Here is a 26,521-nt window from a genome sequence, read left to right as displayed (position 1 = left end):
AATCATTTAAGTCTGATGCCTCAATTTTGAATAAGAAAACCCATAAAGCAAATAATGAAGGAGAAACAAGGTTACTTACTAAAACTAGAGTTCTCAAAATAGCTAACCTCCACTTTTCCTTTGTACTTCTATCTTTGAAAATATTCTCTAATACGCACTTTGGACTTAAAGGTACGTGGTATTAATATCTCACTTTATAGATACGTCTTTCATATTAGTAAATTTAGTAAAGGGCAAGCATAACTGCAATTAATTTATCATTTACTTCCCTTTCCCTTTCTCTAAGACAGAAATCCTGAAAAGCCTGAAAAGTTCTACATCTGAAGTGACACAATATAACTTAGTTTTGAAAAGTGGAAGAGTTTTAGGACTTCTTAGGGCTAAACCTAATCAGGGGGCAGAAAAGAGGCATCCTTCCTTGTTCATACTTGGATGAGCTGGATCCCACAGGCATTCCCAGAGCATCCTCAGAGCCTAACATGCACTGACAGTTGTGGACTCCTCACAAAACACAGTGGCAACTGCCACTTTCTTTTAAAGCGGAGCTGAAGGTGAATCAACTGAATTTCTCGAGCAGTTGCACACCACTTCCTAGAAGGGTGCTGTGACTTCCAGACAAGTGGAAGTGAGAGATGGAAGCAGGATCAGCATCATCTTTGTCAGAGTCACCTTTCCATCCCTTTCTCTCACCTCGCACTCCACCAGCACATGCCAGCAGGTCCAGGGCAGGCCTGCTGCCTCTGGGACCCTCGAGGCCTGCAGATGACAGGTTTGCCATTCAGCTGCCTCCCTTGTGAGGGCTCCTCGAAGAGCCCAGCAGCCGGGGCCTGTGCCTCATACTCAGGGGTGACCCCAGGTAGGCACAGTGTCCCTGGAAGGGCAGAACACAAGAGCTTTGCCTTTCTTACATGCCCTGGAACAGTTTGGTGAGTCTAGGGAAGGAAGGTATGTGCTGCCATCACCTGAGCTAGCGGGCAGAGTGTTGGGCATTGGAGAGCAGGTCCGTTTGGAGGTCTGCCTTCTGGCCCCGTTTCAAGTAGGGCTAATGTTTCTCTCTATCTTGCCACCATATTTATGGGGAGTGCCATGGCTTGTTTGCTTGTTTGCTAAGGACCCTATGCCTACAGAAATTAGGGGCATCGTGGTAATGTATATTCAAAATTAGTCTTAAACCATCCCAAAACAAATGTTTCTTTTTCGTACTTGAGAAGAATTATTTTTCTTGGCAGAATTTTGCAAAAAGCACATCTGTTGGAAAAATGTAGCCTGAAGCTTCATGCCTAGCTTCACAGATGTAATTTAGAGTTGCGGTTGAGCTGGTAAAGAACCATTCTTATAAAAAAAGACAGTAAGAACAGCTCCCTTATGTCCCATTTAGATCCATTGATTTGAGATCTGTCTCACCAGCATATGACAGTGATTTTCTTCCATGGATCTGTGCTGAAACACAGCTGTGGATGACTGAGAATTACTCATGGGTTTGAAGTGCTTCTTCCTGGTCTTTTTCTTAAATGTTGTTTGATTTAGAAATACAACATTGCTGCAGTTTTTTAGAGTTAGACACTCTGCTCACCTCGGCTCCATGTAGCTCTGATTGTATTGTCTTTAAAAATGTATTTCTGATTCTCTTTTCAGTTCTTATTAAGTCCAGACTATTTTAGCAGTATTTTCACACAGAGTAGGACAGAAGTAAATTAGTACAAAGATGAATAACTAAAAAGAGCAATAATTACTAAAATGTTTTGACAAAGCAAGATCTATAGAAAAGGGAGGGGAAATTTATTAAAATTCAAATAAAAAATCAATGAAAAAATTGGAGATCACTGTATAATGTCAAACTGTTCCTCCTTCAAATATCTATGTATCTTCAGGGAAGTGGAAACATGAGTCTGAGATACCGCAGTTGTGTAGCAGAAGAAGACCATAATCTAGGGACTTGGAATTGCATTTACTGTTTTTCACTTGTAATTTCTTAATTATCTTTTAAATTTGGGATTGAAATATTCCTAACCGAAGTATTGTCAATAGTTCTTTATGTTCTGAGTCGCTTATCTGTATTGATAGAAAAAATAATAATTTTTGTGCTTCAGTGAAAGCAACAAGTGCAGATCCTCAGTTAATTGTGCAGCACCATGCAGGTAACTGCATCTTTTTCTTATGATCCGTTTTCTGTGCTGCTCTTTCAAGTGGCAGACTTCCTGGAGAGTCGTCTAAGGAATGACTTATTTATAGTTACCTCTTTGGTGCCTGGAGATTTGCTCTAGTAAGATGTTGGGCACCAAACCATAAAGGGTAACTGCTCCCAGCAGCAGCTATTTGCAAGATTGGTCTCCAAGCAGGAGAGATGTTAGTTCTGTCAAGTTTACACAGGTAAAATTCCACAGAGTCAGAATTTTTTGTAAGGTGCCTAAAATTTGTTCTAGTTTTTCTGATTGCTTTGTAGTTCTCTTAATATATATTCTAAACTATTGCCTAAACGTTAAGGTCTCAGCTGAACAAGCATTCCTTAATCAGAAATCATTCCGGTGTTGTAAATTAAATAATGCTTAAATTCAGGTTTTAAAATTAAACTTATACTGTTGTATTTGGCTGAAGTTCTGCCTAATATTGAGTACCTTTTCTTCTTTCCTGAGTATTTGCAGCTCTACATTTAGACTTTCTATATTTCTTTTAATTGTAAGAGAAATAATATACTCAGTTATTTGTACATGAGCAATCTCTCTCTGCAGCTTCTTCCCTTCTCTTCTTTGTTCCATTTTCACCTTGCTATTCTTATCTTTGTTATAACTGCTTGCTGGACAGACAACATTTCCTGCCAACAGATTTGGCATAAGAATTCAAATACTATCATCTCACATTAAATGATATATTCAGAGTTGTTGAAGGAAGTACCTTGCTCTAGCGGAAGAAAATGGGTTTATATTTACTGGGTGAGCAAATTCTTATCTCTGTCTGTCATGGCAAGATAGCTGAAAATGTGTTGTTCCTTGTCAGCATGGGAAAAAGTTGGAAATAATTGGGGGCTGCTGTATAAACAAGACACTTCTCTGTTTCACATTTATTTCCAGCATTTCTAGAGTTGTTACCATGGTGAAGCAAAGTTAACCACTCTTATGCATTTACTGAAAAGAAAAACAAACAAGAAAGAGATGAGGGTACTTTGGGATAGTGTGACAGTTGCAACCATGTGGGTGCCCAAGGAAGACTTTGTGGAGTCTTCTTTGCTCCCCAAACAGAAATGGCATTTCAGAGAGAAAAATAAGAGAGTTCACAAAGCAGAGACTAGAGCAGAAGTAAAAAATCCAAAATAAAAGTACTCTGAAGTACTTTATGTGAAAATGCTGCTTCCCAAACACATTTTATCAACAGATGGTTTTAAAAATTTCATTCTCTATACATAAATTTAAAGGTTTCGTGAAGCTCATGTATTTTTTCTTTCTTTTTGACACATGCTCAAGTTTTCTCACAGTCTCTCAGCTGTGATTTTTAACTTAACAACTCATATGGATTTGATCTGTGAAATATCTGCTAGGGCTATGTGATAATACTTCTACTGACAGTACACCAAGATTTCTTTTTTGCTTGGAAGACTTTTGCATGGAGGCACTTGGATATTTAATTCTAAAAAGATAAATACTCCAGAATGGAAGAAGGTACGTATTCAAAGTATGGCTAGCAGCAGTTGATACATCCAGAATCCCAAATATTTCCTTATTCTGAACAGCAGCTGTTCAATTTTCCATTTAAGGATTTTAGCAGTCACAGTTCTGGTCTACAAGAAAAAAGGATTAATGAAAATGTATGGATCTTTTCAATAGTTTAAGGCAAATATGTATCTTACCCCAAACGCTCTAGAGCTAGTAGGATTTTTTCCATTTAGTTTCAACTACTCCTTAGATTAACCAAAGTGTTTTGCGTTTTTCCTGAGGACATTGAAAGTTCCTTACTGTTTCTCATTTTACCCTTGCTTCTGCTCTGTTTTTCTAGTTTCGGAATGTGTAAAAACAGAAACGTGCATGACAAGCACGGATAACGGGTCTTAGGACGACATGAGTGCTTTATGGACTGTCTTTTAGGAAAAATCCTTATGTAATTTACATTCAGAGTGTGTGTTGAACACAGAAAGATAGATATGTCGTAAATCAAAGTAGTATTCTGATTTAGTGTCCTGTGGTCGGCCAGTGGCAGCTGGCAACATTTGCCTGAAGCACCGTTCCTTCTAGCACCCATATGGTGGTAGTTGTGCTGTGACCTAGATCAGACAGCACAGGCTGGGTAGTACAGTGGGTACTATACTGGATACAGTAGGCTGGGTTTGAGTAAAATTTCCTATGTTAGTAGTGCCACATCCAAATTCAAGATATTTTACCAAGTAGTTCTAATCAGTTTGTTCTCTAATGGAATAGTTTGTTATAGTTAGGAATGATAATTTACTCCTCTGTCCACAGCTTGAGGTAATTCTGTCAGTAAAATTAATTTCTGAGGAAAACAAAGTCTAGAAGATTCCAGTCTGTAATTCTGATAGTTTCAAAAGCGAGTTTTCTGAATAGCATCTGCAATAATCAAATAAGCTATAAAGTACTTGAATACCTTTTAGCCATAGTGATTGGTTTGTACCTGTTCACTTGATAAGGTCAGAAATGTGGAAGAATCGTTATACACTGTGTAAAGAACATCTCAATTAATCAATTTTAAAGGCAAAGTTACAAGTTCTGTAGTAATCGTGTCATATTTTGGAAGTTTCCAAAAGAATTTTATAGCTTCAACAAAAAAAAAAACAAACAAACCAAAAAAGCAGATAAATTCAGTAAAACAAGTGATAATATAAGTTTTCATGTGGAGGTATTTCTGGAAGAGGAGAGCCAGAAAAATGAAGAAACAGCATATTCAAAATGAATACCTAATCTTCAAACCATACATGGCCCCTGATTTATAAGTTAATTTATACTTAGGTTAGTGAGAATTTCTTGAATTAAAAAGTGTATTTCCTCCTGATATGATTCTAGCTTTCCCAAATGTTCTAGCATGGAAAAGACTAAATTTTTTTTAATAGAGTTGAACGATAGCAATAGCAATAACCATTTTCACATTTTAGCATGTCTGTTGTGTCTTAGACTAATTATCCAAAATGATGCGTTACTCCCTGTTCCTTAAAGAAGGTAAAAAAGATAATGGTTGGTGTAACAGCTCCCTCTATGGGGTTTATTTTAAATATCAGCTTATGAAAATATAAAAATATTTAAATATCAGCTTAGGAAAACAAATTCCATCTGTTAATAGTGCTTTATAAACATATTCAGTTAAACAAAATCATGTGATTTAAAAAAACACATGATTTTAAGGAATTAAAAACATCAATCTTACTACTGTTCAAAGTATGAAAGCTACATAATCACATTATAGATTTAAGATTTATTTATAATTTTTATAATTGCAGTTTTAATAGTAGCCTGATAAAATGTGTAATTTAAGTTGCTTTAAATTTAAATCACTGGATCAGCATCTTCTCTATAACTCCTTTCCATACATGCAGATAGAAGAGCTCTCATTGCAGAAGTGTGGCTCACATAGTAATGCAAGTTCCTCATTGGCTGAGGAGCATTCACGTCTTTGAGTCAGGACCAAGGGTTCCTTTATGGACCCTGGTAGTACAGTATTCATGTGGTAACTGTAGAATTTCCTAGTGAGGGAGTAACATATTTGAAAATATTCAATATTTTGCTATCAGCATAATTTCACAGACAGAGAAAAAGAGGGAAATAGAAGCAAGTGATCTGCCAGTTTTCCTTAGACATCAACAAGTGTTTCTAGGTCAAATAAGTAATCCTACAGACCTCATGGTGAGAAATTTGATTGTTAGTACTTAGCTCACCATCTGGCTTTCTTTTATACAGCACATTTGTTATTAGAAACAAAACCATAAAACCTTTGTCTGGTGGAACCCATTCCCTTGGTTCCGTTTGAAAACCAAAGCTTGCAATTTTCTAATGAAATTCAGTCTGGAATAAATCCTGTAAGGTTCTGCAAAGTTGACTCTGCATGCAGATGAACATTATTATTTTGCTAGAGCACATGTATCCCCATCTCACCACTTATCCTTCCTTGTGAAATAGCTGTATGAGGTGCATATGGTTTTCTTAGCCCTGTGTACACACCCCCATTTTTTTTCCAGTGATGTCTAGAAAGAAAGAAATATATTGAATATTTTAAGTGTAGTTCCTTTAAACCACAGCTCCTAAAAATGTAAGGATTTATAACATTTGAAACAATGTAGAGAAGAAACAGGATAAAAACAATCCAGTTTCATCTAGATCTGCTCTAAGGAAATTATCTTCTCGCAGTGAAGCTTCAGTGCTGCCGTCAGTGATGTCCTTGTGATTACAGAATGGTACCCTTTAGAAGAGGCAGATGCAGCTTTCCTGGTATAAGAGTATGAAGTAGATCAGTATCACTGTATCTGATGGAAAGTGCTCTCATCATCCTCATGGCTCATCTGAGCAGCAGAGCAGGTGACTGAGCAACCGAGCAGAAAAGGCCATAGCTGCCTCTGTGGTGACGTTTTTGTGCTGTTCTGCTTTGCACTGCGCACGTTTAGCTGGTGACACCCTGCAGGAGAAACAAGTGGCTTGGTGAGCTGCTGCTCGGCGTGTAGCTGCTCGTACACAGGACTGAGAAGTCCTGCCTAGAAGCAAACTGCAGGCATCCTGGAAGCTATGAGCAGGAACTGAGTGTGCTTAAGTGTGTGCTCGGAGGCTGGAGGTTTCAGTATTATGTGAGCAATGTGTTTGAAGAGCTGAATTTTGGAGGTGAAGGAAAAATATGGCAAGCAGACCTCGACACTCCGAAGTCTTTTTGTAATCGTTTTATTGGTTTGGATAGCAATTAACTACTGCCAAAGTGTTCAGGAGGAAGCGAGAGATGCAGCAGGAAAAGATATAACTCCATCCCCATTTACTGAGACAACTCCATTGTGGAATGCTGCTCAAGGTACATGGAAGGCTGTCGATGACACTAAGGGCTATAAGAAAACTCATTTCTAAGCTAAAAGTTAGGATAAATGAAGATAGTAAAAGATTTCTGGAGGTCATGTATTATCTAAATTTATATTCTGTGAGTCTTAAATGCAGTTATCAGAGAAATAAAAACAAGTATATCAGACCCAAAATTTAGAATTTGAAGTACTATTGCAGAAGTACTATTGTTGTGCTGCGTTTCTGCTGTATTAGGCTAGTTATTTGTAATAGATTTGGTTAAATGGACTCTATAAGGTTGCATTTGCTCATGAGACTGCCTCTTGCAACAAATTAACCAGAAACCTATTCTGCTCTTGATATTTATCCAATTTGGTAGCAAGCATTTACAGAAAAGTATGAAAGCATTAGGAGTGGTATATGCAAAATGAAGGAATAGAGGTTAGTCTTGAATACTGGTATGAAGTATTCAGAAGTAGAAAACACCAGTCTACTTCTGAAGAGCTCTTCCTGATTTATACAAGGGCAAATTAAATATAAATCCGAGCTGTATTTGTTTTATCTTCTTTGGTTAATACCAGTGGAATTACATGAAAAACCTTCTTGCCATCTGTGAATTTACAAAAAAAAAACCTGCTAAATTTATAGTTATTGTTTATGCAGAAAACAGTCCATTTCTAATCAGCTAAGTGATCACAGATCTATGCTATTCATATCATGTATAGATTGCTTAAAAATGAAAGAAATAGCAAACATCTTATAGTAGAGACTGTTAAGATTTAACTCTTGCTAAACTGGTACTAGATACTTTGGAAGAATTCAAGATAAAAAGTAAAATTAAAAACTTTAATATGCATAGTAGAACTTCTAAGTGTCTGAGGACTCTACAGTTAGGTATGGTTTTTAAAAATCCAAATATGGTTTATCCCATAGTCATTTTTGTATGAGTTTCTGTTTGCTGTGTTTCTTCTTTTAAGCATAATCTTCAGCCCTAGCTAGGATTCATTATTCTGTTGTGCTACTGCTAGTGCAGTCACTGAAAATCTGTTCATATGTTTATGTTCATGTCTTTTGAAAAGAATGTGATATTTGAACACAGATCCATCTCCAGCAAATGCAAATTTTCGTATGAACCCAGAATAAGCAAATTTCTCTCAGGTTTCTTTCATATTTTTCAGGAAAAATATGCGGGAACTTGCAGTGCTCCAGTGCCTTTGAAAACAGGAAGAAATATTATAGCAAGTACCTGAAAAGACAAATTTGAGATACTGGGAATAAAACCCCTTTTCAGTTCTTCGGCACTGTATGCTTCTATGCTAAATTACATGAAATAATATATCATCTATGGCATAATTTCTGAACAGATGCAGACTTCATGTTAAGAGTAGAAGCTAGGTGTGGCTTCAAAGAAATACACGTGTTTCTGGTCTAATCAAGGGAAATAAAGCTCTTACAATTGGCAAGTTTATTATTATACATATTGTACTGGTTCTGAGTAACACCACAGTAAATGCAATTTGGCCTGCAGTTTTTTCCTCCCTTTCTGATGAGTTCTGCTTAGTGGATTGGCAGGCAGGACTGAGCTTCCTTTGCTTCTTGCTAGTAAGTCCACCATGATTTTCCCCAGTCCTCACTCCTACCCACCCTTCACTTTATTTTTTTTTTCTTTGCAATTTTTGCTTGTTTAAGCATTTGTGATTGCACAATTTATCACTACTGTGGCTCTTAAACAGTTTTCTCCCTCTCAGTTTCTCCCTCATTGGAGTTAAGTTATGACAAGTCCTTGCATCACATATTCCTTTGAGACTGCCATGAGCCCCGGAATGAACCAGGGTCTGTCTTCTGCTGGCCTTGTCTGCTGGCCCTCACACCCCGCACGATGTGCCTGAACTTAATCTTCCCTGGTGTCACTGATACCAGTAACAGAAGGATACTTGCTTTCTAGGCAACATACCATCTCTGCTTTCTTTGAACGAATACTGACTCTCAAATACAGAAATTAACAGCTTTTAATACATAGTATTTGTTTGAACTGAACTGCAGTAAAACTATATCAGCACAAGCTGATAGGATTTTTTTTTTAAATGCAGTTTTGTTTTGTTCCCACAGAACGACAGAATGCTTAAGGTTGGAAGGGACCTCTAGAGATCATCTAGTCCAACCCCCCTGCACACACAGGGTCACCTAGAACACGTGGCACAGGGTGGCATCCAAGCAGGTTTGGAAGATCTCCAGAGAAGGAGACTCCCCAAACTATCTGGTTCATAAGGAAAGAGCTAGACCTAACATTTTGACTGGACCCAGCATTTGACTGAGTATAAGTAATGGCCTCTTTCTTTGGTATCTGACAGAATCTGTTCTACTGGTATGAATAAATGTTGTCTGCTGAAGGTCTCTGAAGTCTGCAGTCTAGACTGGTATTAAGAAATGATTTGAGCATAATAGTCCAGGTTAATGTTGCTGCAAATAATTTATCAAATAAGTTACTTTGGTCCCCTTGAGCAAATCCACAAGTCTAATTTTATTTCGTATACAAGAGGGTCTTTAGAAGTGTCAGTTTAAGCATAGGAAGTTCAATCCCTGTAAAGAATGCTAGCAAACTTCTTACTATGAAAGCTTCATTTATTTTATTCATATGCTAGAAATCTGAAAGGTTGCTGAGAAATATTTTTAGATTCATATTGATAGCATTTAGAAATTAAGTTCAGTGTATTTAGTAAAGAAGGAGTCTCTATTTGATATAAAATCCAGTTTAAATAAATTTCCTCTTTGAGCACTCAAGAAAATAATATATTTATGCTCAGTCTGAACTAGGAAAGGAAGATCGATTGGTCAGTTTTGCAACCCAAACATGAGAATCTGGATAAATTTTGAATCTGAATCTGGATAAATTTTTTATTCTGGTGTTCAATGCAGTTAATTGGAGATCTAGGTTTACTCTTGGTTTCATTTTTTGTTTTAAAAATTGTTATTGCTGAGGCACTCCTGAAAGATAGCTCTTCTGAAAATTTCTGTAAAATTTCTCTCCACTCTCATAGTGACATGTTAGCTAATCACACAAACAGTATTTTAAACATAGGAGAAAGAAAAGAAATTCAGACAGAAACCTGCAAGAACAAAAAAGTCAACTGGGGCTGATGAAGTCTCATCCAGCATTTCTAGCCTGAAAAGAGACAGCAGAAGGGACCCTGGTGCAGACCTCACTCTGCGGCTGCACCAGGGCCAATGGTATCTGAAACTGAATGACACAAGAATTCTTCAAGCAGTCAGAAAACATTTCTCCAAAGCTGGTAAAGAAGATAACAAAGCTCAGATTTTTCAGGCCATTCATTTACTCTGTTTACTCAAATATATGGAAAAGAGAAAATAAGTTTTACAAAAGCCTTACCATACAGTCTTATCAAAGAAAACCTAAGTATTTGAGCTTTTGGAGGCTTAAAAGATGTTTTTAAACCTGGTGTGGTAGAAACAGCTTGTTTATCATATATGCATAGTTTATGAAGCAATTATGATGTGGCTGCTTGCAAGAGTAGGAAACCAAATTTTATGAGCCTCATGTTCTTTTCATCTCATTCCTAATTCTTTTTTTCTTGTTATTGCAGCCCAGAAGATGGTGAAATTCATCCTGAAATCTGTAGATTATACATCCAGTTGCAGTGTTGCTTAGAAATGTACACAACAGAAATGCTCAAGTCCATATGTCTGCTAGGATCCCTTCAGTTTCATCGGAAAGGTATTGAATTTTAAGACCTATGTACAGATGCTGATTTAACCAAAAAATAGAGGTTTGTGGCATGCTTAGGTACTCATTAAATGCAGAGTGCAAAACTGTTAAAATCACCTATACAACTGTAGTTTTTTCATCTTCTGTAAAATCTCTATTTCTATTGCATTATCATTGTTCTCACATAAGCATGTCTCTATCAGGCATGTATCACTAATGTACTAGTGTAGTTCAGAAATCTGGAATTTAACAAAAAAAAAAAAAAAAAGTGGCCCCAAGCCAAAGGTTGGCATTATTCAGATTCCAGTGAGCAAGCTGTCTTAGGCTTTTGATTAGAATAACTACTGAAAAATGAAACATTTTGAAAAATTGCAGTTCATGCAGATAGCAATGTTATACTTAAGTTCAGGGTTACACAGTAATGTGCTTATTTTGTTAGATGAGATTTACGGGAGCTGCACTCAGAGTGCCCTGTTTCCATGTTTTTCCTCATAGGAGAATCTTTCTATTAAGATAGTAACTTGGGTCAGGGTCAGTAGTCAGAGGACATGTGCAGGACAGTGTTTAAACTAGAAGGCAGAAAGGAGCATGAGCAGCAACAGAGGCTGCCCAACAACTTAAAATCCGTTTAAAAGCCTTTGTCATGTTTATTATGCCACTGTTAAATATCTATTACTCAAACTAAAGTTTTCTTTTTCTTCCCTTCAGAAGAGTCTGCTCTGTTCAGGTTATCACAGAAACCATTTTGTCCCTAAAGGTTAAGTTTGAGAAAGCCTGTTATCCCCATGAGAAATGTTTTGTAACAGCCTTTTGAGAATACCGTTGTCACTGGGCCTTATGAGTAGAATTAGGGCTTGGCAGGACCAAGGGTTTAAGAGTTGTAGCTTGCCGGTTTGACCAGACAGATGAATTTTATTTTCTCCAGAAAAATCTGGTCAGAAAGAAGCAGGTTATACACCTCCATAAATTACTTGCATATGCTGAGTGAAACTTTCTATGGACCCTGTGATCAAGTCACTGCACTTGCCAGCTACATTACCAAACTTCAGGAGCAGTAAAAGTTCTCCAACCCTCTGAGAAAGGACGGACCTGTATTAGAGACCCAGCATTCAATCCTCCTACTCTGACAAAGGAAGTGTGAGAATACATGAAGTAGTAACAATGTTCACCTCACTTTTCATATTCCTGAGCATGTAATTCCAAGTAATTGGGAAGATTGGGAAGCATCGTTTCCCAGATGGGCTTCGTAAGAGTTGTGGAAGGTGATCTCTGTTAGAGCAGACTCTGGTACTCCTTTTCCAGCACTGTGATTCCAGTATTTTAGCTGATTTAATCACACTGCCTTTCCAGCTGTATCTTCCAGAGATCTGTAGAGAAATTCTCATTCTTCGTTGTCCTCCACACTTTGCTTTGCTTTTTTGATTGGGTGGCTACTGATGAACAAGAGGAGACACTGTACAAGTTGAAGAATTCTTTGAAGTAAGCAGAGCAATTTTGATCGCACTGATAGCTGTATTGGTATGAAGTGTTTCTGTCTAGGAAAGAAATGGTTAAGTCAACAGAAATGGATTGCTTTATGGATGCCATACCGAGGTATCTGTTGGTTAAGATATTTGAAGGCCTGTGTTTAGTTGAGCAAAATGGCAGTGCTTTAGTAATAAACTTATTATTCCTGTTGTTATTTGTCCACCAATAGCAACATACTAAGAGCACCTCAGGGTTAGAAAGCTGTCTAACTTAATAAAACTAGAAACTGGATTCAACACCAAAATGTATCCTACAAGGTATATTTATACAAACATGAGATGTCCTTCTTTCAGTGAAAATGACATCTCTATTTGTTTCATGTTTCATTACACATCTGCAGATGTCAAAATGCAGATAATTTACTGAGCAAGTTGCTCAGCTGCCTCATTACTCAGTGATGCCACATGTCTTCAACTGGGCCATCCAGATACCGTCTCAGCAGAATGTCCTACGTAAAGACAAGAAAAAATCTTGTTTTGTAAAGAAAGAGCAGTATTTCTTCGGCATGTTCCTCTCACACTGAGACATCCTCAAATGCATTTTTCACATTTAGCCCCTGTAACTAAAGCCCGTGATCCTTTTTATTATGGAAATAAGAATTTGAGATTTGTAATAGCTACATTGAGCTTCTAAGTTATTTTCTCAAATCGAAAGGAAAACTATAGAATATCAAGAGAAAAAAATCTAAATTAACATAGCGATCATATTTCAAGTTAGAAGAAACTACCAAAATTAGTTTTGGAGGTTTTTTTTAAGACAGATTGTACTCTATTTTCTAGCATTGGCAGCATTTGTCAAGGCATCTTGTGTAACTGCAGAGAGAGTAGTCTGAGGTGGCTGGATAACGGAGATGTGCCTGTGGGTGCAATCTGCCCCATCTGCCTGTGGATGGAATATATATGATTAATATAACTAAGCTTCTAACTATTAGATAACAAGAATTTAAAAAGATGAGCTATAGCATTACAATATGAACCAACTTAGTTCCTGTCTTGCAGTGATTTGAAATACAGTAGCTTGTAATTTCAGCATAAAAAAACTCATGGTAGCTCATGGGGTGCCTGTGCTAAATGGAGTAGCTTCTTTTCCTGTAGGCATGTAGAGATAACCACAGTAACCTGCCTCCAGGTTTCATTTTGGAAAGTGACTTTCTTTCAGAAAAGTTTGTAGCAGACAAAAATTATATAATCATAGGGATTTGAATAAACAGAATTTGATTTAGCCAATTAGATGTTGCACTTATATGTTAAGTACTTAAAATATTTAATAGTATTTACAAGGCCTTGGGGCACTATAAAGAGAAATAACATTTAGATAGTAAAAAATATTTTTAACACTGAAGTTTAACATCAGAACAGATACCCAAGAGGCTGTGAAATCTCCATCCTGGAGACATTCACAACTCATATGAACAACTTGATCTACACTGGCTCTGCTTTCAGGGGTGGACTAAGCCAGAGGACTTCCCAAGGCCTCTTCTAAACTTAAATGCCTTCTTCTAAACCATTATTCTGTACTTTTCAATCTGGCAAAAAACAGGCTATTTTACAAGGAGCAGAGCAAGCATCATTCTTCTTAAAATTCTTTATTTAAGGAGAGAAGTATTGCACTAGAGGCAGAAGTGCATGTGTTTATCTCTAGGAATGAAAGAGCCAGTAATTTGACCATTACGAAGTATGTTGTGCTGTTACTTTTTCATTTTTTCACCAACATCTGGGTGACACTGAAAACCATTCATTTTCCTTGTCTACAATAATTAATTGTGGACACTTCCAATATGTATTAACTTTGATAAATTTATAAATGCATGTGTCTGTTTTTTTTCCCTACATATGATTTCTTGATGCATCTTGCAGCTCATTTTTGAAGGTAATATTTTCCATTTGGATGGAATATTTTCCATTTTCTAGCTCTGTTACCTGTTGGATAAGTAGTTTGTTGGGCCTTTTATATCTCTCTGGCGATTTTACCAAATTATGTCCTCTCTTTTGGAGCCAGCAGAGATTCATGCAAGCTATTCTCACCAATATGCAGCTAATAAATAATAATGTGGGTTCTAGTATTTTGACTAGACATTATCCAACAAACTACAGAATTGATAAATCTAAGGCAGTGAGCTGGCACTGATGCTTTTTTCCCAAGAGGAATTCAGCCAACACTCCCTACTGGCAACAGATGCTGTTTTATGGATCCCCACCCTACTATTTGAAGGACTGAGCTCTGCTACTTTCACTGGCTTTTTCAGCACTGATCTGAGCTCCCCTTATCTTTCTATGCTGCCGAACAAACATTCCTACACTTAAGTGAATCACGCTTTGCGTACCAAAATTTCTTGCATATTTATGGTTCTTCAGATTGCGTACTACTGTCATATAGCCTTTGTTATAAAAATAAGACAGTCCATTATTTCTGTGAGATGTAACAGCCACAGTAGGGCCAACAACCTTAAATACTTCCAGCTGTGCTATGGAGTAAGTAAACTGAGATAAGTGCTCCCTAACAAAATTTATTTCTAAGATACATAAGCGCAAAACCTCATTGTTGAAAATGCATTCTGATGGCAAAATTAAACATTTGGAAAATTTGGGAAGGACAGAATGAATGTGTCTAAGAGGCATTCATTCAACCTTTTTGTGTATACTAAGTTGCTCGTTACTTCCTCACTCTCCACCGTCCCAAGAGTCCTGTCATATTGAGAAACATACTAATACTTGGGCAGTTGTTTGTGTTGTATTTTAATTGTTCAGTGTTTTATGTTGTGTTTATTTCACATAATTCTGTTCAAACATAGAATCCTTCTGCTCCTCAGACTTTTCTCGGTAATTCATTCACTGATGAGTTTCTTCAGAACTGCCCTGGCTAGTGAGATAGTAACATTTTTTTCTCGTTGCAAAAAAAGGAACAAGGAGGTTAAGTTAAAGAGTGATAATTTAGGATCTAAGATTGCGACATACTTAGAGAAATCTCTCAATAGTTTCAGTTGCAGCTGTGAATGCAGAGTCTTCAAATTGTGCAACCAGAGAATGAGAAGCATGTTGCCAGTAATAGTTATGAGGAGCTACTGTGTTTAGATAACTTGGCTAGATTCACATGAAAACTCTGGGTCAGGGAAAGATATAGAGTAAAGTTTTCAGGGCAGCATTGGAGCATGTTAAGTGTGAGGAACTCTCCTGTGCCCTCCTGCAGTCCCTAACTTATAGCTTTAATAGCATTACTGTCCCTTTTGTCATATCAGGGTGGCTGTAGCAAGTTGCTATTAGCAATATGGAAAATGGCAGCTCTTCTTGTTCTTCTTGATCTTCAGCATTATTTAATTCAAGAACCTTTCACTCTGAGAGCAAATCTCCTCTTCTTTAAATAAAAGGACACAATGAATTAGAGACTAGAAGACACATTGTACATCAAGTGTATGTTGTATTAAAATTTTACCAGCAGTAAAAAGAGTCACTGCCTGGCCAACTGGCAAGAACAACAACTGCTTGTGGACACGTCTGCAAGCAGAGTGCATGACCAGACTTCTGCTGAAATTGGTGAAAGTCTCTCCACTGACTAAATTGAAAGTAAAATTTATGGTTTGCATCTCTATATTAAGCAAATGTGTTTGTACAAAAAGTATCCTGCCCCCCAACTAGGATGAGAAGATTAAAGAGCTTTTATTTCCATACAGTGCATGCCACATAGTAGGAAATGTTAAGCCTGAGTCATAGGCATTATTCAAGCAAAGCCTTTATTATTAGCTGACTCTTAACTGTTTTCAAGTGATTGAGCAGATGCTCTGAAATTCAAGGAAGGCTTCATAATACAACAAAATTACTGGTAAAGAGCTCTTTCGGTTGAAAGGAAATCTGTGCTGCTCATTCTGCTAAACCCGCAGGAGCTGCCTTTGTGCTAGCAAAAAGCACAATGCACTTTCTCTGCTTCTCTTCTTGAGCTGGGGGGAAGAATCGTTATTGTTTCTACTGAAACACCCTTCGCATCTATAGATGCACGGGAGGATGTGTGTATAGACTGTTTTTCTTGACGGTGTGTCACCAAAGGTCAAGTCAGCATCAACATAACACTAGAAAGTAGTGTCAGAATTAACTAACACTCAGCGTTAGCAACAGCAACTTATGTTCTGTGGCAACAGTGACAAATGAGATAGTTCCCCCAGCACAACCTTCTTTCACAAAAAAACCTGTAAATGAGATACCAGTAACAGTGCATTGTGTTATGGGCTTCTTATACTAGAAGAAGTAGTGAATAACGAAGCACACAAAGAGTTAAAACTGTATATTAAGTTCTAGCTTAAAATAACAACATAAGCTGCAGCTGTTCCCAAAAATAATTTGAAAGTTAGTTAAAAAGTGATAGACGCAAAAGAAAAATACGATGTGGGAAGCAGGCTTAGGCTGCTGCTGCACTAGCAACTGAGTCAACATATGAGATTGTTCCGACCAGAAGGGTCTTGATCTCTTTCTCTGTTACTTCGCCCTCATCTTGCCTTCACTTGTTGCTCCCTTCCACTGCTTCTGACCATATCATCATCCCCATCCTCTGCCACTTGTTCTGCAGAATGCTTAGTTCTTTACTGACACAATTTAACTCATGGAAACAACAGAAAACATTTCACCTTTTATTTTTCTTTTAGTGGAGGTAATCTAGCACTTGATGGATTTGCCTGACTCACAGAGGGATCTGGCAAAGGCAAAGTAGGTGCCAAAATAAGCAGTAGAAAAAGGATAAATAACAACATTTTTAGATGATAAGCTGTTATGTCAAGTCATTTATTGGGAATCATACAGTTAGATGACTTCTGAGGAGTTTTATTGAGAATGAAAACATTAGGCAAAGATTTCTTGTAAGTAAGGTCTGCTTGGACATCCAGACAATGAATAGCTGATATTTTTAACAAAGAAATACTTTATCAAAATTTTAACAGTTCAAAGAACCTGCTGAAACAGTTTTTCAGTTCCAAGAATTTCTATTTCAAAGTAAGACAAGAGAAAGTTAATAGCCTGATACCTTGGATACTAGTTTGTGATTTAGGAGAGTAGTATAGCATGGGCTGTACTTGCCACTGCAAAGAATGGAAACCAGCTGGTCCTAGGAAGCTTGCAAGGATATAAACTGCTCTCAGCAACACAAACTCTTTCGCGTTTACTGAACAAAATGCTCAGCTCTGTACATTCCTCTGCGGGCTTCCTCTTTGTCTTCTTGGAAGTAACATGAACTGTACAGCAGCGCTCTGATGAGCAGGCTGGTCTGGTCCACTTCTTTCTGAACAGTTCTTATTTGGAGTTTGCATTCACTGCTTGTTTTGTTCATTTATGCTATCCAAGAGCAAGCCCAAAACATCAATGATATTATCTGAGTATAGCTTTTCATTAGTAAGTAATAGGGCTATGTGCTTTGTTTTAATATTTTAAAGGAAAAGAGTCCTGTGTGCCACCCAAGATTCTAGACAGTAAAGTGGAGGAGAGTTCCGAAGTACCTATTCTAGAAGACACATCGTCATCTCCAACAGATATCCAACAGCAGTTATGGCAGGTTTCCACAGATATTGAGAACACTGACAGGTATCTATAACACTTTAGTCCTAAATAAATTGCATTCCTGTCTAATGTTTATCTAGTCTTTCCCAGTTAGCCAACCAGTGTTGTTACTGCAGGTGTTGGTAAATTACTACAGCCTGCTTAACATTTGTGTTGCATTTAATATAACTGAAAGCAATGCCTATAAGAAGGGCAAAGAGAAGTGACATTCTTACTTTGGTTAATTAGAGGGAACTACTGCCAAAAACTATGTGCAGAAAGCTCTGATGCTAAAACAGAGATAGTTTTTGTCTCATCTTACCAAATTTTTGGTTTTACACCTGAATATGCCTTCATAAACCAAAGCACAGAAGCCGATTCATATCAGTTGCTTCTGTTCATAGTTATACATGTGAAAGGTTCAGGAGCAGAGGGGAAAATCATCCAAAGGTATATCCAAGTGGACATTCATTCTCTTGACTGTCCAGGAAAAAGACAAAACTAAAACCTTTTCTAGGGAGCTGTCCAAATGGCCAACATATGTTTACTTCTTTATAATCTTTAAATCCAGAACCTTTTCACAGCCTCTGTTCTCTTTCAAAATATATCCATATGTAACCTGCATTGTGAGGTTACACAGTATTGTTACTGTATTTTCCGTCTTTTGCCTTTTAAAATTTTAGCAAATTCCATGCCAAAGTCCTAAGAGGGGACAGAATTACAGCCCTATTATCTAAAATATTCTCTTAATCGCCAGGGAGCTAAAGCAACATGGATTAACTGCAAATATAATAATTTCTTACTTTTTAGAACACTGTCTGCATTCATGGTATAAGCTACAAAATGTCAATAATGAGATATAATATTAGCAATAGTACTCCTGAGTGCTAGTTGTAACCATGTTGAATACTCTGCCACTAAGATCACATTGTGCCCACCAACTCATTTAACATGGAATACTCAAGATCCAGAAAAGATAACAAATTTGGACCGGAAAGCTACCAGTTATAATCAGACTGGCTTAAAATTCTTAATAATTTTTCTGTCCTTTGTTTTGGTATGCATCTGCTGATACATTCAAACCAAATTCTTGCCCAGTAGATTTTTATATTATTTAGTTTGGGTTTTTATTATATTAGTTCAGCATATAAAACGATACTGTGAACCATTCCCTACTGTGAGTCTTCAACTGCTGTTCGATTGTATTTCTTTTAAATTTGTTTCTGCAGAGATATGAGAGAAATGAAAAACCTTTTAAGCAAACTCAGGGAAACTATGCCTTTACCACTGAAAAATCAAGGTAGGTTTTGTATTTTCTTCATGTGAGGTAAATTAGGATCATTTAAGATTTCAGCGTCCATTAGATATGAAAAAAAAAAGGGGGGGGAAAAATAAGTAGAAGTTACAGAAAGAAAAATCCAGGTAAAATCCTTTCCCTACTGATTCAGAGGTGCCAGAATTTAATATGTGAACTTTGTCCTCTTGAGTTTCACTTGAGAACACTATAGTTCAAAGCACTGAACTGGGGACATTTATGTATATGATATCTACAAATAAAATAGATTTAGGAGAGCCTAAATCTCTCTTTAGGAGAGATTTAGAGGGGAGGTAAGGGAGCAGCACAACTTATACCCTATCTCAAGTCACGTGTTTTTTCAGGTGTGGTGAAGCTACAAGTTGCACAGACTGTGAGAGGGCTCACACTGAGTGATGGTGTTTACTTTGCCCCTGCAAGAGCTGTGCCATCTCTCAAGGATAACAAGGCACTGACCCTGTGGGGATACCTGCCTGAAGGCTGCCAACAGCTCACTTTTCCAAATAGCCAGCTATGAAGCACCCTATACAAATGCATGGGAGGCTGTCATCCTAAAGAATTTATTTAGGACTGAACCTTCATTTTGTGTCCCTGCAGTCTCATATATTCCACATCAACAGGCACTTTCTTTCTTCAACTGAATAACATTAGAAAGCTAATAATTTTCCTTTTCTTTTTTTTTTTTTGGATTTCTTCTTGATAATGTGTATTTCTTAAGTGCTGCGTACTCTTTGCACACTGGCAGCTGATGAAGTATGTCTAATGTGTCCCAGATTTTTTTCTGGGGAACTAAACAATCTAACATTCATCATAATATATTAAAAGATGAATACAGAATGGGTGAATTCATTATAGAGGTAAGAGTTTATGGCACAGGCAGATTGAGTTGAAATTATTTGGAAGGAAGAAACTTACTGAAGTTTGTATTACAATTGTATCTAGAGCCTCCAATCAAGACTAGGTCCTGATGTATCATGAATGGGAACATAATGAGGTATATAGCTCGTAGCCTAAGACCTTGCCTGAAGGTGGCTCAAATTCAAAGTTAATTCTAAAGATTTTTTGAGGCAGTTGCTTATATGTTCTATATGAATTGAAAAGGAGTTAATACACAAGACAGAAAATTAGACAGAAGCAAGGTTAGCAGATTGTGCTAACTTTCCAAGGCAAGTACTTTTAATCTTCATGTGACAAGGTGTTCTGATTTGGGGGTTTTAAATTGAAATTCTCACTGATGTGCACAAATGGCACTCAATAATTTTTTCTTTTTCATCTTTGAAGTAATCTAAAATTTAATCTTAGGTTGTCAAGCTGGCACGCCTGCAATTAAGATCTCAAAACTATTGTGCTTTGAGTTTTAGTTATTGCCTAACATTGTTCATCAAGCAGGAATATTTTGTCTTGGGTCTTCTAGCTCTGGAGGTATAGAATCATAGAATCATAGAATACTTAAGGTTGGAAGGGACCTCTAGAGGTCATCTAGTCCAACCCCCCTGCACACGCAGGGTCACCTAGAGCACGTGGCACAGGGCTGCGTCCAAGCGGGTTTGGAAGATCTCCAGAGAAGGAGATTCCACTGGAACAGGCAGCACTATTTTCTTAATAGTTCCAGTGATCTGTCACCCTCACCATTAAGAAAATTTTCCTTAAGTTCCTGTGGAACTTTTGATGGTTAAGTATCTGGCCGTTTCCTCTAGTTCTGTCAGTGAAAAGAGACCAGCACCATCCTCCTCACTGCTTCCCTTGAGGTACTTATAGACACTGATCAGGTCCCCTCTCAGCCTTCTCTTCTCCAGGCTGAACAGGCCCAGCTCCCTCAGCCTCTCCTCACAGGGCAGATGTTCCAGGCCCCTGATCATCCTTGTGGCCCTGCACTGGACTCTCTCCAGCAGCTCCACATCCCTCTTGTACTGTGGAGCCCAGAACTGGACACAATACTCCAGATGTGGCCTCACCAGGGCTGATTTCATTAAGGTTTTGTCATTGAACTGCTTATCCTCATACCAAAATTTCTATTGCATTTTCCTGGAATCCTAATAAATGGCATTTTAAGACCCTTATTCATTTTACTTCTTTTACAAAAAAAAATAGTTTGTTATTTGCTTTGTGCCTAGAACAATGGGATCTGTTGCTTGATGCTGTAGCTGCTCAATGCACAAAGATACAAACTCTTGAGTGTATGAGTGTGTGTATTTATGTAATTATATTAAAATGTGGTTTATTTGTTTTTTTTTCATCACAGATGATAGCAGCCTCCTAAACCTGACTCCCTACCCATTAGTAAGAAGACGAAAGCGAAGATTCTTCGGACTGTGTTGTCTTGTCTCCAGTTAGATTATGTACAGGAATGACAAGAAAATCATAACTTTGAGTAAAACACTATCATTTGAGCACTGCAAGATGAACATTACTACTATTGGTTATAAAATATATTTTCTACACTAGCCTGTTCCTTTTTCTCTTCTGCTCCATAACCCTTTTCAAAGTAAAGAGTTTTAATAATTTAAAGTTATGGTGTGCAAGAACCAGTCGTGGAACAAATCTAGCGTAAATAAGGATGTTTCTAAAACTTTTAAAGTATGTTTTGCATGTTTAAATGACTCAGAGAAAGATACATGGATTATGGTTAATGGATCATTTTTAAGTTTTTGTTGTTTGAACTACAGCTAAAAGCTTGTGCATAGTACAGTACTCTTACTAGTATCACATTAAAATACTTGATCATATTCTAACAGTCTTTAAGCATAGAAATCTATTTAAGAGCAAAAGTATTGAAGTTCTAAAATATTTAGACAACAATAACAGAATTTGAACAAAATCTACCATTGTTTTTTGTAGTCTCATTCATATTTAGTCTTCCACTCTATCTCAATCTAAAAGCTTCATCGAAAAATATCTGAATTTATGATACACAAACCATATATAAAAATATTTAAATCTTGTAAATACAGAGAAGTCAAATATCTACATACTGTAAAATGCATAGAAATAATAAATTTCCTTTTAAGCCAATGGTATCTCTCCAGCCTGTTGGAAGAAGAAGAAATACTTTATTAAAAGCAGGTGTAGTAAGATAAAGTTACCCTACACTCTACAACACACCACTAACCCATTTTGTTTCCAATAGAATTTAAAGCATGGTGTCTGCGTATTACTATTAACTCTTACAGGGCATGCCAGATTTAGCTCGGATTGTAAGATATTAAACATTTTACATTGTTAATAAAGTTTTTTTTATTTAAATTAAGTGTTGCTTTGTTTCTAGTTAGATTGACAGAATATGCCTTTTTTTTTTCTAATCTTACGATCAGAATACTACAAAAAATGCAAAAATGATATGCAGAATACAAAAATCTATTTTTCTCAGTTGGTCCCTGTTGGCTATAGGGAATTGGAACATTTTCCAGGGGCAGAGACCCACAAAATGCCATAAAAAATATTGTGACCTAATCGGCAACAAAATCTATTGATGAAGCTGGCATCGTACCCCATCCAGTATGTAGAACAGGTATTTGATACATGCATCTTTGCCAAGTTAGAGGTGTGCATGTGACCACACATGCCAGACCACACACGCAAATATGTGTATATGTGCATAAGAGAGAGGGGGAGTGTGAGTGGGTGTGTGTGTGTGTGACTTCCAGTGTTCAGCTTGCTGCGGTGAGCAACAGGACCTTTATTGTACAAGCCTGTCAGCATCAGCACTACTTACCCCAGTACATGTCCCTACAGTGGCTGACAATTTCCCTGATTATTATTACAAATATTTTTATTATTGATCAGGCACAAGCCTTTGTGTAAATCCATGCCACACAGTGTTTATATTCACTATTGATACTGGAAGTGCAGTTTTTAAATGATTGAAATACATTCTGAATTCCCTTTTACAAGAATATCTAGGGCAACGACAAACACACTGACTGTGAAACCTACTGTAATGAACTGTATCATAGATGCATAAGTAAAACACCATAGCGAAGTCTTTGTGATCCAGATTTCAGTGTGCATGAATAGCTCCTGTTCAGTGTGTATAGAATTGTATATGTAATTTGCCAATGTACTATTGAGATCTTACTCCCCAAATAATATTTTCCTCTTATCCATTAAAATAATACAGGCATGTAAATAAGAACAGCGCTCAAGTGTGCTTTGCTTGTTTCCAAGAGCTCTGTAACTTGTTTGAACACCAGTGTGAGTTACCACAGCAACCTCTTTGTCCTACACCCATGTACAGCCTACAGACATCATTTACACCCTAAGTGGTGAAAAGAAATTTGGGGGTTCTTACATCACAAGCAAAATGCTACAAAAACAATAATCATCCCTTGTATAGCACATAAAAAATATTTATCCTACAGATTGTGTTTTAGAAAGGACACTAGAAAAGGTGGTACAGCAATTATTTTAGCTTTTGTTTTCTTATAGAATAACAGAAAGGCTGACTTACTTTTATCTCTCAATATCCAAGTTCAGAAAAGACCCAAACAAATACTATTGGACCATATAGGGGCATCCACAAAGACGGAAAGGCAACCATTGTCATCCAGAAAGTCAGGTTAGCTTCGACCAGCACGATACGTGCGTAGGAGAGAACGAGAGCACAGATGCAGTGAGGGACCACAGTGCTGTGTGCTTGTGACAAGTGAAGGAGCCAGCTGAAAGAGACACATTTTCAGCTGGCCGGACCATAAGAAGGTGCTAGCTCCCAAGAGGGAGGTACATGCGTGCCAAGTAACTACCTAGTGGCAGGAGGGACCTCTGGTCCAACTGTCCAGCCTTGCACCTAGGGACACATGCTCTTTTCCAGTCCCAAGGTAGGCCAGACAGCACCATGCATGCCTTGATATTTCGCGGGACAAACAGCACTAGAAAAGCAGCATCCCTGCCCCTCATCTCTAATCACTGTTTCCTAATAATCAGTGGATTAAAACGCATATGGTTGAGAGAGAATTGCTAAGGAAAATGGGGTGTTGGGAATGACATGAGTAGAGATTGGGATGGGTTGGAATAGATTTCCCTGCCTGCCCAGCTAGAAGTCTGTTGCAGATGTCGTTGGCTAGTAGGGGAGAACAGATAAGGAAAAAAATAAAGCAAGATCTGCCATAAAAATCAATCAATACAGCACATTACCCTAAAATCTATGTATGTACATGCCAGATGAATCATCTACCATAAATTGCAATGTTGTGAATAAAAAACTGATATGGTGATTTATAGCACCCTGCAAAGCAGTCTAGAAGCGCCATGTACACTACTGAAACATTTTACTCCTTTTTAGTTACACTATTTTACAAGATTACAAAATAGCAAACTGAAATTAATTTTAAAAAAGAGATATTTTCATGCCAGATGACATTCAGTGAGTCGCAGACAATCCAAAAGATCCAAGCCATGAGGCATTGACTAGAACAGACTTTGCTCTGTGCAGTGATACAAGTTGGAGGAATCCCCATGCAATTCGCTGTCCCAGAGCCCAGGGAGGTTGAAGCCTAGGTCAGAGCCTCGCCATTTCAGTTTTAGGAAGTTGTGTAACTGAGCATACAGCATTTCGCTGGAAGGATCCTTTCACTCAGGTCCAGCAGACTAATTTCTTTTTTTCCAAGTCAAAATGACCTGTTCATCTTTCAGTCTCCCAGAGAGTGAGTATATTTTAAAATAATCTGCTCCCACCTAAATACTTCAAATACTATGAGAACAAATGCATCAAAAATGCCCTCATGGAAATGGTGAGTTTCCTTATGCAAAATGAGTTCCATCAGAGGAATGCATGACTAAATACTAAAAGAGCTTATAGCTGCAAGTACTGTTAATATTCTTTATATAGCACAAAAAAAAAAAAAAAAAAAAAAAAAAAAAAGATAACTGCAATGTTTTTTAAGTTTTTAAGATCACAAGTTGTTTTTCAAAGAACATGCACTGGATCCAGCACATTAGATCTTCTACACTCATGAGTGCTCATGAGCAAAAAGGAATATTTAAGAAGTATGGAATCAAAGACTATAGCAAAATATTTTTCTACATTAATTCTTTAAGTAATACTTTTTCCTCACATCCCTCATGAACAATGTTCACGTTAAAGTGACTTAACCAGGTCCTAGTTTGTAATTAAACGTTTAAAGAATGTCCAAAAGATGGCAGCACTAGTACGTTTTCATAAAATTGAAATGCAATCTACAGACTGATAGACTTGCTCCATCCCCAGAGATACAAGAGGTTTTGCAACTGTGAGAACTTTAGAAAATGAATACCTGTTATCTAATGGCTAGTAGAAATGCCAGTAGTGTCTAATAATAATATAGTGAATATAATGTGCAATCACAATTAACCAATTATTTTAGTCCACTTTAAGTTAAAAACTCGGACTGTTTTTTTATTATTAATCATGAGGTGTTGATGCTAAAAAACTGCCATTAGTGTACGAACCCAGGCTGTATCTGCAGCAATATGACTAGAAAAAAGAAAAAAGAAAGAAGGAGAGAGTCCTTATACAGTTTGCACAGAGGCATATTACATTAATTAATTAAAATCTTGCTATATTGGTGGTGTTATTGTGTCTACTGCAATGGAGCACACAATCAGAGAAGTGTGCAACATGTTAATTAATTATGCAAAGCTCTAGATCTCAATCATGCCTCACGGCAGGGAGTTCCACAATTTTAGCATATCCTAAGATGGAAACAGATTTATAAATTGTCTTTAAAGGTAGTAAAACCTTTCTGCCCTTACCATTTTGTTACACAGTAATATGCACATCTTTGTGTCTTTTATTCATTTGCGAACTTTTATTGTGTATTTTCTTCCTGGACTAAACGGTACTAATATTTGAGTCTTTGCTCATTTTGAAGTCTTTTTGTACTAATTAAGTTTTCATCTTCTCTCAAACCCCTTGTATATATAAGATCATCTCCTAATCCTGATGGACATGTGCTTTAACTCTCAAGCTTTATGGCCGCTTAAGGAATGTTGTTGATCAAGAGCTAATGGAATGTCCTCCAGTTATCTTGTAAAAGATAGTGGCCATGAACCACAGCCTGGTACGTATTTGAATGGAAGAGCTGCTAAGGGATAAATTTGCTTAGTTAGGAATGCAGCTTATCATTCATTAAATATCAAGAGAAAACAAAGTTTTTTTGTTGCCTTCTAGATCATGTAGGGTCTAAGAGGGATTAGGTAATGATATCACTACATTTTACTTTAATAGAATAGGGCAATCTTGGATACATTTTCAGGTATTCCACATCAGTGTGACAAATAAATCACTCTGAGATGATTTACAAACCATTTTACTATTTGTTCTCCAAGTGTTAAAAAATATACACTGAGAAATGCTTGAGTGCACAGAAACAAGCAATTTAGAGAAAACACTAGGGAAAACAGTGCTTGCTCTCTAAATCCTTCTTAAAAGATCTGGAGTTTGAGAATTTTAGTTCAAAATGTAATAGGATAAAAGCAGTTTAACTCTTCCGCAGGG

The 26,521-nt window shown here is 37.2% G+C and overlaps 1 protein-coding gene across 1 annotated transcript in view; it reads left to right on the top strand.

The window, feature by feature from the left end:
* RGS7BP (regulator of G protein signaling 7 binding protein) overlaps positions 1 to 22,293 on the top strand; it is a 30,103-nt gene extending 7,810 nt beyond the window's left edge. The window contains exons 3-6 of the mRNA XM_088528477.1: positions 10,574 to 10,704; positions 17,633 to 17,780; positions 18,965 to 19,035; positions 21,293 to 22,293. Coding sequence (XP_088384603.1) covers positions 10,574 to 10,704; positions 17,633 to 17,780; positions 18,965 to 19,035; positions 21,293 to 21,384 — 442 coding nt within the window. The 3' untranslated portion in view covers positions 21,385 to 22,293. The remainder of the gene's footprint in view (positions 1 to 10,573; positions 10,705 to 17,632; positions 17,781 to 18,964; positions 19,036 to 21,292) is intronic.
* Positions 22,294 to 26,521: the final 4,228 nt, after the last annotated feature.

Source organism: Tinamus guttatus, unplaced genomic scaffold (genome assembly GCF_059628265.1).
Source record: "Tinamus guttatus ecotype Peru unplaced genomic scaffold, ASM5962826v1 Tinamus_guttatus_pri_ptg000309l, whole genome shotgun sequence".
NCBI classification, from domain to species: domain Eukaryota; kingdom Metazoa; phylum Chordata; class Aves; order Tinamiformes; family Tinamidae; genus Tinamus; species Tinamus guttatus.
The sequence above is the reverse complement of the archived record's forward strand: the minus strand, read 5'-3'. Positions and strand labels throughout refer to the sequence as shown.